At 38.9% G+C, this 18,006-nt stretch overlaps 1 protein-coding gene across 6 annotated transcripts in view; it reads left to right on the top strand.

The window, feature by feature from the left end:
* The window catches only part of FAM20B (FAM20B glycosaminoglycan xylosylkinase), a 43,291-nt gene that overhangs the window by 12,247 nt on the left and 13,038 nt on the right, over nucleotides 1–18,006 (top strand). For all 6 annotated transcript variants that reach the window (XM_061160811.1, XM_061160815.1, XM_061160812.1 and 3 more), the window contains 3 exons: nucleotides 525–1,026; nucleotides 6,562–6,648; nucleotides 10,154–10,263. In XM_061160811.1, the coding sequence (XP_061016794.1) occupies nucleotides 650–1,026; nucleotides 6,562–6,648; nucleotides 10,154–10,263 (574 nt within the window). In that variant the 5' untranslated portion in view covers nucleotides 525–649. The remainder of the gene's footprint in view (nucleotides 1–524; nucleotides 1,027–6,561; nucleotides 6,649–10,153; nucleotides 10,264–18,006) is intronic.

Consider the following 18,006-nt stretch of genomic DNA (forward strand, 5'->3'; position numbering starts at 1 on the left):
ACATGTTTAGGCTTGCTGGGTATTTGAATTCAGAGAGGGAGTTATTGCTCTCCTCTGTACCCTCTTTGGCATTTTTGAAGAGTTCTTGTCTGACAATATGTCATAATTGTATTTGGAGACAATAACTGGGAAGTTACCAAATACCGGTGGTTTTGGATAATCAAAAGTCATTTATGGGTTTTGAAAGATAAATGAAAGTTAAGGAGTTATGCATATCTTAGTGTTTAACTTTTTTGTGCTTTTATCTCATTGTTTTGGTTTCTAAGAATTGGTGGCCATTCAAATGGCTCCGGAATGGCTCTGCACCCTATTAAAACAGGAGTATTTGCTTTTAAATTTTCAGTGTACCTAGTTCTTAACTGTTACATCCTTCCTTGGACCAGTACATTCAAAATTATTGGGTCTTCTCAGACATAGTATTAGTCCAGCTAAAAGGGTGAGCAATCTCTTTGAGGCTTGCAAAAGATTTAGGGGTGGAAGGACAGAATTTCTGAATGAACTGTGCTTTATACTTGGGCTTGCAGGAATTGTGGGAGGCACATCAGAAGAGATGGACCAGTGTGTATAATCATGGAGTCTCCTTGCTGACCATCACCACCTACTCTCCTTGATAAGTGAGAGTGGTCGGGGAGAAGGAAAAGAAGTCAACATGAAGCTAAAGCAGCGAGTCGTGCTGTTAGCAATTCTCCTTGTCATCTTTATCTTCACCAAAGTTTTCCTGATTGACAACTTAGATACATCAGCTGCCAACCGGGAGGACCAGAGGGCCTTTCACCGAATGATGGCGGGCTTGCGGGTGGAGCTGGTGCCCAAGCTGGACCACACCTTGCAGTCTCCCTGGGAGATTGCAGCCCAGTGGGTGGTTCCCCGGGAAGTGTACCCTGAAGAGACACCAGAGCTGGGAGCAATCTTGCATGCCATGGCCACCAAGAAAATCATTAAAGCTGATGTGGGCTATAAAGGGACACAACTGAAAGCCTTACTGATACTTGAAGGAGGACAGAAAGTTGTCTTCAAACCTAAGCGGTAAGTTTTCACCTTGGAAGTTATCTGTGCTGTTTGGCTCTCACCTGGAATTTGTTTGAGTGCTCATCCCCCCCTCCTACTATTCTCTTCAGTAAAATGGGAGGGAGAGACGCGAAGGTCTCTGAAGTCTTTTCTAGCTCTTAATGTTCCATGATTCTTTGAGTAAGGGAAACTTGCAGGAATATGTTTTGGTACTATATTAGATTGAACACTTTACAGTGAGAGCTCTCCTTGATTTCTAAATTTATCAAGTACTATGTGCCAGATGTTAGAGATACAAAATGAATTGGTTAGGAAATAAGCAACTTGTCAACGTAAGTGTACAGTTAAAGACCAGATAACCATGTGTCAGAAATGCTGTGGAGGGTTGGAGTGAGTTTTGGATGGGTAACGTAAGTCCTTTTTAGTGCTAAAGCTATGATTCTTTCATTTGAGCTTTGGTTTTGTTTTAATTAATAGGCTTTATTTTATTTTACTTTATTTTAGTAATTTTAGGTTTGCAGAAAAATCGAGGGGGAAGTATAGAGCGTTCCTATCTGCCCTTGCTCTTCCTCCCCAGTCTCTCCTATAACTAACGTCTTCCATCAAATTAGTACCTTTGTTACAGTTGATGAGCCAATATTAATTTATTAACTAAAGTCTATAGTTTATGTTAAAGTTCACTCTTTGTGCTGTGTATTCTGTGAGTTTTAATAAACTTATAATGACAAGTATTCGCCATTACACCATCATAAAGGACAGCTTCCCTGACCTCAGAGTCCCCTGTGTTCTAGCTATTCATTCTTCCCTTCCTCCCCCTGAATCCCTGGCAACCACTAATCTCTTTAGTGTCTCCATAGTTTTGCCTTTTCCAGAATGTCATATAGCTGGAGTGATACCTTTTGTAACCTTTTCAGATTGGCTTCTCACCATGTTTTTTAGGTTCCTCTGTGTGTTTTTGTGGCTTGATGCCTTTTTTTTTCCTGAATAATATTCCATTGTGTAGATGTACCACAGTTTGTTTAGTCATTCACCTACTGAAAGTTATCTTGGTTACTTCCAAGTTTCAGCAGTTGTGAATAAAGCTTCTGTAAACATTCATATGCGGGTTTTTGTGTAGATGTAAGTTTTTAGCTCATTTGGGTAAATACCAAGGAGCATAGTTGCTGGACTATATAGTATGTTTAATTTTGTAATAAACTACCAATCTGTCTTCCAAAGTGGTTGTTTCAATTTACATTCCCATCAGCTATGAGTGACAGTTCTTGTTATTCCACATCCTCGTTAACTTTTGGTGTTGTCTGTGTTTTGGATTTTGGTCATTCTAATGTGTGTATAGTAATACCTCGTTTCTTTTGCCTGTTTTAAGCAGGGAACTGAGTCATTTTAGTTGCCTCAGTCCAAATTTGAACTGGAGAAAGAGCTAGTTCATATACTATTAAACAGTGATCCCTTTGGACTTCTCTAAGGATCTACAGAGAGGATTTGTGTGGCAATTCTATAGTATGACTATTTTTTAAGTTTTCTGTGTGTATATGAATTTGAAATAGGTTAACATGATGGTAATCTATATTCTTTTGACAGGAATTAGTTACCAGTGCATTTTCTCAAAATTTGTAAGGTCTGAAATTATCTGTGGGCTAAACATTTTTTTCATTCTTCAGTGCAGCTTTGGAGAGAATTATAACACATAACTTGGGGTCTCTTGCTGGAGTGGGAGAAGAAACATGGGGTGATGATGTGCAAAAATTTACTGTGACCAGAGTAGTTGGCTTAGCTCTCTTCATGAGCCAAATATCAGTAGATAATAGGCAGCCAGAAAGCTAGTATATTGGGATTCCAGAAATGGAAGGGATCTACATTTGCCTGGGACTGGGAGGTATGGTGTGTGGAAGATGTGGAAATTAGGTAATGTGGAAAAAGCATGGTTATGTGGACCGTGAATCTAATTTCTGTTGCGTGCACACCGTTTGCCAGGTGTTACAGTAAGGACTTTTGTATGTTAATGCCTCTAACCTTCATCACAGCCGTGGACAGTTACGGTGCTTATTTCCAGACCCAGAAGCTGAGACGCAGGAAGAGTAACTTGACAGGGCCACCCTGCAGTGACAGGGAGCTGGCGCTTGAATCTGCCAGGGTGAGAGCAGCTGGGGTCCTGCCGCACACACGCGAGCCTCTCACGTTTGATTGTCGTCCTGTAAGAGGGATGACATGGATCATCCATTTTCGAAAATTTGCTAGTTTCCTTTTGAAATGTGATCCTTGACCTCTTGATTTGTAGCCTGAGCGATCAGCAGCATAAGCAGACTGATGGAAAGAAAGCAAACTAAAAACAAGAATCAAGTTTGTGTAAAAAGAGATGAATTGCAGGCAGTTTGTGTTTAAATAAAAGGATACCCTCTTCACACCACTGTTTATACACTGGGAAATTAAAGGTGAGATGGGACAGCAGGAAGTGTTAGAAGGCAGATATTACTGACAGTGTACAATGTTAGTGTTAGTTCAGGCGCTTTGCAGATAGGTCTGCAATGTTCAGACAAAATATGATATAAATGGAGGGTGGAAGAGGCCAGACTAGTGAGAAGGGGAAGTGGCAGCAGATAAATGCATAAGCTAACATTAGTCACTGATGCTTCATCTCCTATCTCTTACTACCACTGCAGCCTTCCCATTACTTTCCTCTTCCAGACCATCCTGAAAACTACTTTCATTCTTCTCCCAAATACCCATATTATCACTGTGCTCACCAGCTTTAAAACTTCCAGGAATTCCCATTACTCACCAGATGAAACCCAGCCTCCACAGCCTAATGGCCAAGCCTCCAACAGCCTGGTCCTCCTCTCTCCACCCAGCTCTTTATTCTTGTCAAGGCAGCCCCTTCATCTCCCATCATCTCCCAAATAGCCCTTGTCTATGCTCGGCTCCAGGGTTGTTCCTCCCCCACTCCCTGCAAGCTGTTGAGGTCCCTGCAGTGGGTGGTAGCACCCTAGTCACTGCACACACTGACCTGGGCTGATTATACCTGGCACTCTCGCAGGCTGGGGAAAGTGGGTGCACATATAAGTGCTTGTAGAAATTGACTCCAGTCCGAAAACACCCAGCAAATTGCTATTCTGACCCCAGGGCCTCTGAGACTATTTAGTCCTAGTGTAAGTGCAAATTAATGTCCTTGTTCACATTCTGATGTCCTTCACCAGGAGGATAGGAGTGATTTATCGGCAGTTACTGTATGAATTTCGTTGTTCTGTCAGTGACTTAAGATGGATCGCTCTGTTGAGAGGAGGATCTAAGTCCTTCCTGCTGAGTTGAGACATGCACCTTTCTTTAACAGCCACTTGTGGTTCAGCATTTCTGAAGCCTGGTTGTCCATGTCCTCCTGTCAGAGATGGAAGATTTGTATAGTGCATGAAATATACAGGAATACAGTCATGCCTTTATTTGTACATTTTGCCTTACATTATTATAAAAGTAATTTTGTTTTTTAATGTAGCTGTATCTTTTCTGGAAGTACATTGGTTTTCATAGACCAAAAACTGCAGTTATGGTGGGACAAGAACAAGCTGTCAAGGGCCCAGAGCTTGGGAGAGGTGAAGGATCATGGGAAGTGCTGAGAGGGCCCATGGTGATCAACTAGTCTTAACTAGTTTTACTTCTGGGGAAAGTGAGATCCAGGGTTCTGACTTCCATGTTTCACAAAAACCAAAACATGAACTAAGGATTCAGACCTTTGGACCCCGGTGCAGTTCTTTCATTTTGATTCCTCTTCCTTTCCCATTTCCTTCCCTTCCTGTGTCTCCAGCCCACTCCCAAAGTTTCTGAATTTTTCTAGGGTTTTACATTTCACTCTGTGCAGCCTTTCCATGTTCTGGAAAGTTCTCTAACGTTTCACTGAAAGGAGTGGACTACGTATCACCACAATCTTCTGTGGCTCCACTGGAGTCCTGAGAAATAAAGTGTTCCAGGCCTGTCACCTGCAGCTGTAATGGAGAGAGAAATGCTTGAACAGTGTCAGCTTTTGCTGCAGTCCCATTTAAAAACTGAGACTTTTAATTTGGAGGTAGCAGGTATAATCCTGGGCAGCCTAAATGATGCTTTGACACCAGAGACAAAAAAATTCATATGAGTATATTGACCAGACTAAGAAGAAACTGGTGTCCAACCAGGTGTTGAGGCACATCTGTCTCCTAACATAAATGTTTCATTGCTTTGACTTGAAAATGTGTTTAATGAATATGGTTTCAGTTTATATTCTGTGGTCATTTATGTTGAAGGTCACTGACTTGTATAGTACTGTTTCTCACTTCCCCATGGCCTTTTCAGCATTGGAGATCCAAGTGACCTTAGTGAAGTGGCTCCTCTTCACATCATTCTCAACTTATTTCTGTCTTGTAAAGCCTACTAGGTCTCCTTTTGATTCAGGAAATGCAAGTGAACAGTAGAAGTCATAGGTGAATTGTGTTCAGTTCTTCCCATTAACAAGTTTAAGCTGTATCTTTTTATATAATTAATAGAAAGAAATATGCCAGTTTTCATTATCGTTCATTTATGTCATGCATGTGATATAAAATCATCAGAATGGAATATGAGATGAAAGACATCTTCGTTGTTGTTGTTTAGTCACTAAATTGTGTCTGACTCTTTGCAACCCCATGGACTGCAGTGCACCAGGCTCTCCTGCTCTTCACCATCTCCTGGAGTTTGCTTAAATTCATGCCCACTGAGTCGGTGATGCTGTCCAACCATCTCATCCTCTGTCGCCCCCTTCTCCTCCTGCCCTTAATCTTTCCCAGCATCAAGGTCTTTTCCAATGAGTCAGCTCTTCACAAAGACATCTTAGAACTTGCTTTTTGATCCAGCCCCTAATATTATAGATAAGAAATCTAAGACCCAGAGAAAAGAAGGGTTTTACTCAAGGTTATCCAGGCAGGTAATGGCAGAGCTTTATCTAACTCTCACTGCAGTATTCCTTTCACTGCATCATCATAAACTTAAAGAGAGAATAGTTATTCAGATAACTTTTTAAAAATTTTCCTTTTCCTACTTGTTTAACAAAACCTGAAGCATATCAGGACCATTGTTTTCCCCAAGAAATTTAAACTTCTCTAATAAGCCTTACCATAGCCATTCTGGTAGGCAAACCTTTTAATTACATATTTGTCTTCATTATTTCAGTTTAGTCTAATAGACATTTCAGTAGACATTTATTAAGCACCAACTATAGACTTAGCACTGTGCTAAAGATACAAAGAGTTCAGAAAAGTACCTTATAGTTTTACTTAAGCTACGTTGAAAGTCTTTAGGAGGGGTAGAAATAACATCTGTGTTTTATTCATAGAATGATTGCAGAGGTAGATGTATAATTCTAGTTTTCTTCTCCACTTCATCTTCACATCATCCACTAGTGATCCATGCTAACCCATGACTGTTCTCAGGGTTGACAGAGACGGTTACTAGAGCGAAATCAGGCTTGCAGGGTTTCTGTTCTGCCTCATGTACTGTCACCTCTGGTACTGATGTAACTCATGTCTGCATCTGTGCTTCCCATTCACTCTGCAGGTATAACCGGGACTATGTGGTAGAAGGGGAACCATATGCTGGTTATGATAGACACAATGCAGAGGTAGCAGCCTTTCATTTGGACAGGTATGTGTAATCACAGTGGGTCCCATTCGTTTTATTTCCTTTTAAAAATATCTTGGAGAGGACTTGTGGACTCCTTTCAAAGGAGTGTAGTTTTTAAAAAAAAGTCTAATAACTTTGACTTGTTAACTTACTTTAGATAACTGATTGCTTCCACTAAATTTGTATGAGTGCCTCATTATTTGGGTAAATAAAATGGCAAGAAGAAAACCAAAGTTTGACTTCAAATCCCTAAATTGAACTGGTCATTAATTGGGCCTGGCAGTCCTGGTTTTTGTTTTGTTTTGTTTTTAAGTAATACTTATTTATCCTCATATGCTGGAAACATAACATGACATATATGTAAATATTATTTTCCTTCATATAAAATATGCACAGCTTCAATAACCAGGATAAATGTGAATTGTAAATGTGTAAGTTAATGAGGAAAACTAATACTTTTTAAGCCGGTCATTAGTCAGGATTCTTGTAACTGAATTGTCTAGTGTCCCAGTTGCTCCTTTTGATCAGCTCTTTAATCAGGGCATGTTGATAGACTTTAAAAGAAATTATTCACTCTATTTTTTTAATTGAATCTATAAGGAAACTAGAAGAAAATAAAGATGAATTTTTGTCTTTTTTCAGGATGAGGAAGGATTTTCTGGGTATAAAAGCAATAATTTAAAAATCACAAAGAGGGACTTTCCTCGTGGTCCAGTGGTTGACTCTGTGCTTCCATTGCAGGACAGCATGGGTTTGATCCCTGTTCAGGGAACTAGGATCCTGCATACTGCAGCCAATAAATAAATTTTCAAAAACTCAGTAGATTCAACTAAAAAAAAAAAAATTAACTCATATGTCAAAAAACGTAAAAATTTAAAAGCAAACTAACTTGGGAGGAAAATACCTGAATCTAATATATAATCTAAGCATTAATAGCCTTAATATATAAGTTTATAAAATCTTATACATACTCTAAAACACTAGTAGAAAATGGACTAAGAACACAGTTGGCTGAATAGAAACTATTGATTGCTGATAAATATGACAGAGGGAGTTCATCTTCACCAGTAATAAAAAAAAAATCCAGATAATTCCCTGGTTGTCTATCGGTTAGGACACCACACTTTTGGAAGGCTCGGGTTCAGTCCTGGTTGGGAAACTGAGATTCCACAAGCCACACAATGCGACCAAAAAAAAATTCAGTGAAATAATGGGATACTGTTTTCTCCTACTGAAAGTGACAAAGATTAGAAAAAAGACAGTACGTTATTGGCAGGAATAGATTGGCATCCATATGCTGCTTGTGTCATTGTTAATTGGTTCCGTCTTTAAGAACTCTGGCACCATATATCCAGAATCTTCATGTTCATACCCTTTGAATGAATAGCTACCTTTTTATGCAAACATCTAAGACATTTCTCGGAAGATATTTCTAAAAAGTACTCTAGAGAATCAGACATTCAAAGATACATATAGCAAGATCTTAGCTAGTAGCATTTTCAGTACTGAAAATCTGAAAGCAACCTAAACATCTAATGACAGGGAACATTAAATGAATGTTCATTCATAATACCATGAATTTTCACTGCCCCTATTAAGACCTAGTGGTAAAGAGTTGTATAAATCCTGCTCATCACTTAACTGCACGTTAGAATCAGTCTTTGTAAGACCTTATTTGTTTCCTTATTTTCTTCATCCCTAATCCCTTTCCTATTTCTCTGTTGATGGACACAAGCAGTGCCTGAAGATCTTTTTCCTATAACGATACCAATATTTCATGTTACCCAACATACTAATTTTTGTTAATCTGATATATGTATGGTGGTCTGACAGTGGTCAGTGGGGAGAAAAGATACTTCCCCACTTTCTTTCCCACCCCGTGCTCCTTACACTTTTTTGCTCTGAGTTGCTCTTTCTCCATTACATTAGGATTTAACCCCCTCCTCTGGCCTCAGAAGGTTCTCTCAATTTTTATGTTATTTCGATAGATCTGTTGATCTCCTTGCTTTTGTAGCTTTTTTAAGAATGAGTTTAGGATAAAGAGTCAGTCAGCAGCCCTGAACAATGGATTATTTATTGCACAGTCATTTGTAATTGTAGAAACCTTAAGGCAACTTTCTAAGAGTCAGAAAAGGCTCATGATGCAATGATGAGTGAAAAGCAGGAGGCAAAATTGCATATAGTATAATTTCAATTTCAATTTCAATTATGTATATACACACAAGAGTGTGTGTGTGTGTGTGTGTATATATATATATATATATATATATATATGTATCTATATGTATGTAAGAGTATCTATATATACATGTCTGAAAAATATGGTCGAATGCCAAATTGTCACTAGTTATTTCTGGATTGTGGAATTATGGATGATTTTAATTTTCTTCCATAAATTTTCTGTGTATTCTGAATTCTGCCTCTCCAACTTTTCTTCAGGGAGTGTGTATTTTTTTTAGCAATAAAATTTCCTTTTTTAAAAAAATGATGGTGCTTGACCATAAGGCTGCACTTTGAGACCATTAGAAGTATCTTAAAATGTATCTGTATTTAAGTTGTCCTATGAGTTTATCCTTTTAGGTTAATTTGTATAGTTTTTTATCAGTATTCTGTTTTATGCAAAGATTTGAAACCGTGTGTCAGTTTAGGCCCGATCTTTTTTTAGTGCTTTGTTAAATTTATTTTAAAATCTTATTATGAAAAATTTCTAACAAACATAGAACATTATAATGAACCCAGAGACCCACTCCCTAGGTTTAACAGTTGCTCACATTTTGCCAGATTTATCTTCAATCAATTACATCTCGATATTAAATTCATAAATATATATACCTCTGAAAAATATTTACCAGCAATCAACAGTATCTTTTGGAGAAGGGCATGGCAACCCACTCTAGTATTCTTGCCTGGAGAATCCCCATGGACAGAGAAGCCTGCTGGGCTACAGTCCATGGGGTCGCAGAGAGTCAGACATGACTGAGTGACTAACACACACAACAGTACCTTTACACACCTAACACGATTAACTGTGATTTTTAAGATTTCTGTCTGGGGAATTCCCTAGTCAAGGAACTAAGATCCTATAAGCTGCTCAATTCGCCCAAAAAAACCCCCTACTGTTTAAAATACATCACCATAGATATACAGCAAGCAACAAAGATTTACTGTACAGCACAGGGAACTATAGTCAATATTTTGTAATAACCTATAATGGAAAATAATATGAAAAATAATATATGCGTATTCTGGTTTAATCGCTAAGTAGTGTCCGATTCTTGCAACCCCATGGACTGTAACCTGCCAGGCTCCTCTGTCCATGGGATTTCCCAGGCAAGAATTCTAGAGTGGGTTGCCATTTCCATCTCCAAATATATGCATATATGTATAACTAAATCACTTTGCTGTGCATCTGAAACTTTGTAAGTCAAATATACTTCAATAAAATATATATATATATTTTTAAATTTTTAATAAATTAAAATATATCCCCAAAGATTTTTCTCTTCTGTTCAACCTTCCAAACCAGGATTCTAGGTTTCCGCCGAGCTCCCTTGGTGGTTGGCAGATTTGTTAATCTGCGGACAGAGATCAAGCCTGTTGCCACGGAGCAGCTCTTGAGCACCTTCCTAACCCTAGGTAAGAAGGTTATAGAGGACCTTTAGATAAGGCAATAGTTAATAAATCATCGTAGAGCAAGCTTGTTCATGACTTTTAGGAATTGAAGAACTCAAGGGAATGCAAAAGCAAAGCAGGCAACTTGTTCTCAGGTTACTGGGGGAAATAGATCTAAAGGTAGATGGCAGGAAATTGAAAGTTTTCCCTAATGTGCACTTTGTGTATGAAGTTGGAAGTGAGATCGTTTATGCTAGTGTAGTTAGGGAATAATTTCATTTCCTTCTGCTTGATCTTAAATCTCAAAATCAAATTTTGGCCTAAATCAATTATTGTCTGTATATCATTGCCTTGATGGTTTCTTTCATACCCCTGTACTTTCCTGGAAACTGTGTCCTGTTTCCTGAAAATTGAGCAAACCTTAAGGCAGCTCTGTAAAAGGGTCAGAAATTCCCTTGTAGGGTTGTACTTGGACCTGGAAGATCACCACTGCCGCTTCCTACTCTGCGAAGGTCAGCCTGTAGCTCATTGTGTGTGGAACTGACTGCCACCCTTCTGGCCTCTGTTCTCCACTGTCACGCTCTGAGTTGAGGGGTCTGTGTAGAACTCTCACTCCTGTTCTCCTTGCAGACACAGTGAGGATAGGAGGAATTCAAAGGTGCTGTGGTCTCCTGTCTGAGCCTCCTTATGGTGACATTTTCAATAACACAGTGCTCTGCACTGATATGACTGTTGAAATAGACATTGCAAGATGAACTTCACCTTGCTTTGCTAGAGTGAATGTATTTACATTTATAATGAGATGAAACTGAATATTTAAAGCACTTGTGACAGGTTCATCGTTCAGAATTTACACTTACAGGCTACGGCTCTGCCGTTCTTAGAAATAATCAGAAGCATACAGTGTCACTGATTTGTTTCATATATTTTCTAATCACTTTTGCTTGTCCAATTTTATGCTCAGGCAAACATGCATTCCTGATGGGTGAGAGGAGGTCAAGAATAGGACCGCTATCTAGAGACCAATGGAGGTTAATTCTCCTATACTGACTGTGCAAGGTGTGGGGAGAAGGGAGAGGCCCGAAATAAGAGTGTAGAGGAAGTTATTAACACTTCGACTAAGTATTGAAGAATCTGTATATGCTATCCAGGCAGCGTAGAGGGTTGGGCTTTGGGCAAAATAGCAAGAAGTAAATAGAGACAAGGGCAGAGACCTGAAGTACACAGAACTGTTACATTTAGGAAAGAGCTTCTGCATACACCCTGCAGCATAGGGCAGTGTCTTAGTGTGGCTGCTATAACAAGGTATCTTGGACTGTGTGGCTTAAAGAATAGGGATTTATTGTTTTCACAGTTTTGGATGTTGGAAGTCCAAGACCAGGATGCCCGTAAGGTTGGGGTCTGGTGAGAGCCCTCTTTGTGATTCACAGGCAGCAATCTTCTTTTGTATCCTTACATAACAGAGATAGAATGAAAGAGAAATCAGCTCTCTCATGTCTCTTCTTATTGAATATTAAAGGCAATAATCCCATCATGAGGCCCCCTCCCAAAAATTCCAGCTCCCAGTTCCACCATACTGGGGCTTCACTGTGTGAATTTTAGGATGGACATGAGCTTTCACTCCATAGCAGGCCATTCAAGGGATTCGCTGGAGACAGGTTTTTAAATAATAATGACCTTAGCACAGTATAACTAAATTTTGGGTAGCCTTTGCAGCTTGACAAAGCACTTTCACACAGTTACCTTATTTAACCCTCTTGATAAAGAGTGCAATAAATAGGGGAGATTTATCCACATTTTAGACATGAAAAAAGTTTAAAAAAATTATAAGACTTTCTCCAAGTCACAGATTTACTAATTGTTAACCAGGATTCAGACCCAGATTTTAAGACTCTAAAATATTTGATCTGCTTATATTTTTATATTCATTCATTTATTCATTGAACAAAATTTCGTTTCACTTCTGTATGGCAGACTCCAGACCAGGTGTTGAATATACAAAAATGAACGACACCTTCCTGCGTTCAAGGAGCTTTGTCTAAAGGAGGAGGAGCCAGACATGTACAGAGAGCCTGTGGGGCTGTGGAAGGAAGAGGAGAGGGTCTAGAAGTTAGGGTCAGGGTGATAGTTTTAACCAAGTTAATGAGAGAATAGAAGTCCTGCAGGAAGATACAATGGAAAACACTCCAGGTTTGGAAAAGAACTCTTATTAAAGTTCTTTGTGCAAGTGATTCCTTTGGCACCCTAAAGCAGCTTTTCTGTCCGTTCTTAAAATAATGTTTTTAAATACATAAAATACACAGATTTATAAATAAAACCAACAATATTGAAGTATATATTTTTGACCTAAAATTACAAAAAGCAATTTTGTGATAGAGTAACGTGTGCTTTGTTATTTTACACATTAAGTAACAAGATTTAGAGTGATCCAGTAACTACCATGATTTCAGACCATAAGTATAATTGATAGTTTGCAGTATCTGCAACAATGCTAATATGATATGAAAATCTGTTGATTTCTTCTGGTGAAAAAAAATCACAGCTAATGCTAATATTATAGTTTGCTCCCTACCATCATAATTGAAGGAAATGCTAAGTTTTAGATAGAAGTTAATGAAAAGAAAAATGTCATTTTGTTTCCATCCAGTTCACAGGCTCTCTGAGTTAACCTTGTTCCAGGTGGAAGGCAGAACAGACACAACAATGACAAGAAATGAGAGAGGAACATTGAAAGCTCAGGAAACTGCATAGTTTAGCTGAAGTAAAGCCTTTCTCCTTAGACACTGGGAGGCCACTGAAAGAGTTTGAATATGGAAAGATGAGATTTGAGTTTTAGAAAATTAGTAGTAGCCACACTGTGGTGGATGAGTTGGGAAGAGGCAAGATGAGATGAGAGCCTTTGGAGGCTATTGTAGTAGATTCACATGCAGTGAGTCAGAACTAAAACAAGGACCAGGTATGGAATGATTTAGGAGATACTCAAGAATTAGTATCTGGGCTTTCCTGGTAGCTCAGTTGGTAAAGAATCCACCTGCAATGCAAGAGAGCCTGGTTCAATTCCTGGGTCAGGAAGATCCCTTTGAGAAGGGATAGGCTACTAACTCCAGTATTCTTGGGCTTCCCTGGTGGCTCAGCTGGTAAAGAATCCACCTGCAATGAAGGAGACCTAGGTTCAATCCCTGGGTTGGGAATATCCCCTGAGAAGGGAACGGCTACCCACTCCAGTATTCTTGCCTGAAGAATTCCATGGACAGAGGAGCCTGGCAGATTACAGTCCATGGGGTTGCAAAGAGTTGGACACGACTGAGCAACTTTCACTTCACTTTAAGAATTAGAATGGGAAGACTTTGGTAAACATTTGAGCTAAGTGAGACAACTGAGAGAAGAAAAAGTTTTAAGAATGACTCTAAAATTTTTGGATTGGATGACTAGATAATGAAGCTGTTAGCTATTTTAGGAATGTTCAGAAAGGAACAGACTTAGGGAGATAGAGCAGAGGAAGATAATGAATTTAATTTGGGGTATTTTGTTTCCTTGTATAAAATGATAGGAAATAGATATACTGGTTTCTGTCTCCAGTTCCTGATACATGACTCCTGAAACCCTTATAAATTCCTACCTAAGGACACTGGTAGCATACCTTATTATATTGAGATGATTCTGGGTGGGTTGCTGGATGCCTCCTGGATGGAAGCTGTGAATGATCAGGCCATAATTCAAAGCTTGGAGTTTTCAGCACTGCAACCTTGCAGTTTCTCCAGAGAGGGGGCAAAGGGCTGGAAATAATCGATCATGGCTGGATTTAGTAATTGATCATGTCTAGGTAAGGAAGTCTCTATAAAAATCCAGCAGTACAGGGTTTGGGGTATTTTACCAGTTGGTGAACCAGAAGTTTCCTTGTGCCCTTATGCCAGGCCCCAGACAAGGACAGAAGCTTCTTTGTTCAGGACTTCCCCCTGTATATCTCTTCATCTGGCTGCTGATTGCTCTCCATTGTAATAAGCCAGTAATCTAGGGAGTAAACTGGTTTCTCGAGACCTAGGAGCTGTCCTAGCAAAAACTTTTTTAATTGAGGCATAATTGACATACGACATTATGTTAGTTTCAGATGTACAGCATAATTATTCAACATTTGTATATATTGTGAAATGATTGCCACAATAAGTCTAGTTAACAAATGTCACCATACATAGGTACAGAATTTTTTTTTGTTTCTTGGGAGGAGAACTTTTGAAATCTGTTCACTTAGCAACTTTCAAATATGCAGTACAGTATTATTTACTATAATCACCATGCTGTATATTATGTCCTGATGACTTATTTATTTTATAACTGGAAGTTTGTGTCCTTCACTCACTTCTCCCACCCCCCCACCCCCAGCCTCTGGCAACCATCCATCTGTCTTCACTATCCATGAGCTTGTTTTTCTTGTTTTGTTTGGTTTTAGATTCTGTAAGTGAGCTCATACAGGATTTATTTTTCTCTGACTTATTTCACTTAGCGTAATGCCCTCAAAGGTCATCATTGTTGTTGCAAATGGCAAGATTTTATTCTTTTTTATGGCTTAATAATATTCCATCACACACACACACACACACACACACACACACACACACACACACACACACACATGCCCTCAAGGGTCATCATTGTTGTTGCAAATGGCAAGATTTTATTCTTTTTTATGGCTTAATAATATTCCATCACACACACACACACCACATTTCTTTTCTTTATCCATTCATATGTTGATGAGTACTTAGGCTGTTTCCATATCTTAGGTATTGTAAATAATGCTGCAGATTGTTTTTTGAATGAGTGTTTTTGTTCTCTTCAGATACTAAGTACCTAGAAGTAGAATTGCTGGATCATATGGTAGTTCTATTAATTTTTTGAGGAACCTCCATACTGTTTTCCATAGTAGTTGTACCAGTTTGCATTCCCACCAGTGATGCACAAAGATTTTCTCTACAGCCTTACCAGCACTGGTTATTTCTGGTCTCTCTGATGATAGCCATTCTAACAGGTATGAGTTGGTATCTCATTGTGGTTTTTGTTTTCATTTCCCTCGTGGTTAGTAATCTTGGGCATCTTTTCATGTCTCTGTTGGCTGCTTGTTTGTCTTCTTCGGAAAAATGTCTATTCAGAGCTTCTGCTCCTTTTTTTTGTTCGATTATTTTTTGCTGTTGAGTTATAACCCCTAGTCAGATACATGACTTGCAAATCTTTTCTCCCATTCAGTAGGTTGCCTGTTTGTTTTGTTGATGGTTTCCTTTGCTGTACAGAAACTTTTTGGTTTGATGTAGTCCACTTGTTTATTTTTACTTTCATGGCCTTTGCTTTTGGTGTGAAATCGAAAAAATAATTGCTAAGACCAGTGTCAAGGAGCTTACTGCTTATGTTTTTTTTCTAGAGTTTTATAGTTTCAGATCTTAAGTTCAAGTCTTTAATTGATTTGGAGTTAATTTTTGTGTATGTTATAAAATAGTTGTCCAGCTTCATTCTTTTGCATCTGGCTTTCCAGTTTTCCCAACACCATTTATTGAAGAGACTGTGTTCTCCCCATTATATATTCTTTACCCTAGCAAATTAAAACCTAACAGGGGTTAATAGGAACCCCTGATTTATAGCCAGTTGGTAAGAAGCACAGGTGACAACCTAGACTTGTGATTGTCATCTGAAGTGGAAGACTTATGGGACCAAGCCCTTAACCTGTGAAGTCTGATGCTATCTCTGGGTAGATAATGTTAAAATTAAGTTAACTTGTGGGACACCTCACCAGTGTCCAGGAATTGCTTGGTGGTGGGGGAAAACCCACACTCAGTGAAATTGGATGCAGACTCTTACCTTGACAGGAACATTCAGGAGTGAACATTAAATAATCACTTAGAAGCTAAAGTCTGCAGCTTGGGAAAGAAGTGTGGCTGGAAATACAGATTTTACCATCATAAGTAGTAGTTCATCCCAGGAGAGCATGGAGATCAAAGTCATCAGAAAACTAGTTTTTTAAAATTGGTGCATCCAGGAATAATGAAAGATTGAGAACCTCAGGTTCATGGCCATAAAACCAGAATATTGAATCTGGAAAGATATTATTCATAATAAATAGCTGGCGTTGACTGGTCTCTGACAGTGTATCAGGCACTGTGCTGAGCACTACTGGAGATTATCTCATGCACTCACAGCCCAGTGGTGGGTTGAAGAACTATTATCTCCGTTTTATGGAGGAATCTTAGAGGAGTCAAATTACATGCCTAATGTCTTGCAGTCTAATGACTATTTATAGTCTATATTTTGTACCCGCAAACCTGACCTTAGATCACACTCTTAGCCTGTACACCCGACTCCATTCGGTTATAAAGGGTCTTATTTACCAAGCTCAGGCGTTTGGATTTGTCAGGTGAGTGTATGCTCCTCAGCTCTTGTCTCGTCACACCAGAGATTTGGAGTGACGGACATTAAAGCCCCCTCGGCGTGTCACAGCTCTTGGGTCTTGGACAGACTGTGTTATAGCTCTCAGGTCTCGAGCGGACCGTGTTATAGCTCTTAGACAAATCAGTGTTAACAGCTCTACTTTATTTAGAAGATAGCAGGCCAATCCATCTTCGAGGCATGAGGACATGTCGATCCAAAGACGCGAAGAGAAGAGTGCCCCAGCGGGCGGGAAAGAGAGAAAGAGCATACACACGCATGGGGGGGAGAGGGAGAGAGAGAGAGCCCTTTGGCTCCTCTTTTTGTATGTTTTTTCCTTCCCCCTGGGCCTGTCCTATGCAAATTGGGCTTAGGCAGGAGCCCTGTTCTACCTGAAGTCCTCACTCCGGTCCTCAGACCTTCCTTTGACCTTCCTCTGTTCTATTTTCATGGCCTTTTCCCTTCCTTGTCTTTTAGCCACTGCCATTTTGGACTCCTTTTCCCTATTCTAACTACCTAACAGATTTCATCACATAGATAGCAAGTTTCCTACACCAAGCAATGTTTTGTTTTATTTTGTATGTTTTTTTAATCAATAATATATTCCCACAACTCACATTTTTTTAAAACTACCAAAGGAGTACAATGAAAAAACTTTCATCCAACCATTCCTTCTCCCTACTCCCAGTGGCAATCTCTATTAGTAATTTCTCTATGTCCTTTTTGTATGAAATATGGATATATATTTTTATTTAACTCTATCATTTTATACATGTCACACTGTACATGGTTCTACATCTTATTCTTTTATGTAATACATCTTAGAAATCTTTGTATTGTCTCATATAAAGAGCTTTTTCATTCTTTTTTTGTTTTACCAGTTACAATGTGCTCCATTGCATGGATGTACCAGAGTTCATTTAACCAGTCCCTTGTTGGACCTAAAAGTTATGATATTTTGTTTTTACAACCAGTTTCCCAGAATTACCTTGTACATATTTTATTTCATGCATGATCAACTGTATCTGGAAGTAGAAGTGCTGGGTCAAAGGCACATGTATTTTTACATAGATATTTAACCAGTTTACCTTCTCAGCAGTGATGCATGAGAATGCCTCTCCCCTAGCTTCACCGATAATATATTACCAAACTTCGGGTTTTGTTTGTTTCACATGTAGCATCTTTTTATTTGTTTAAGAGCCGTTTGTATTTTCTTTATCTTTGCATATCCTCAGTCATTTTTAACTCTGTCATTGTCCTGATTTATAAGAGTTCATACTTAGGAAGGATAATAGCTCTTTGTGATAGGAGATGTAAATATTTTCCCCAATTCTTTCTTTTGACTTTGCTTAGTTT

This window comes from Dama dama, chromosome 14, assembly GCF_033118175.1.
Source record: "Dama dama isolate Ldn47 chromosome 14, ASM3311817v1, whole genome shotgun sequence".
Lineage (NCBI taxonomy): Eukaryota > Metazoa > Chordata > Mammalia > Artiodactyla > Cervidae > Dama > Dama dama.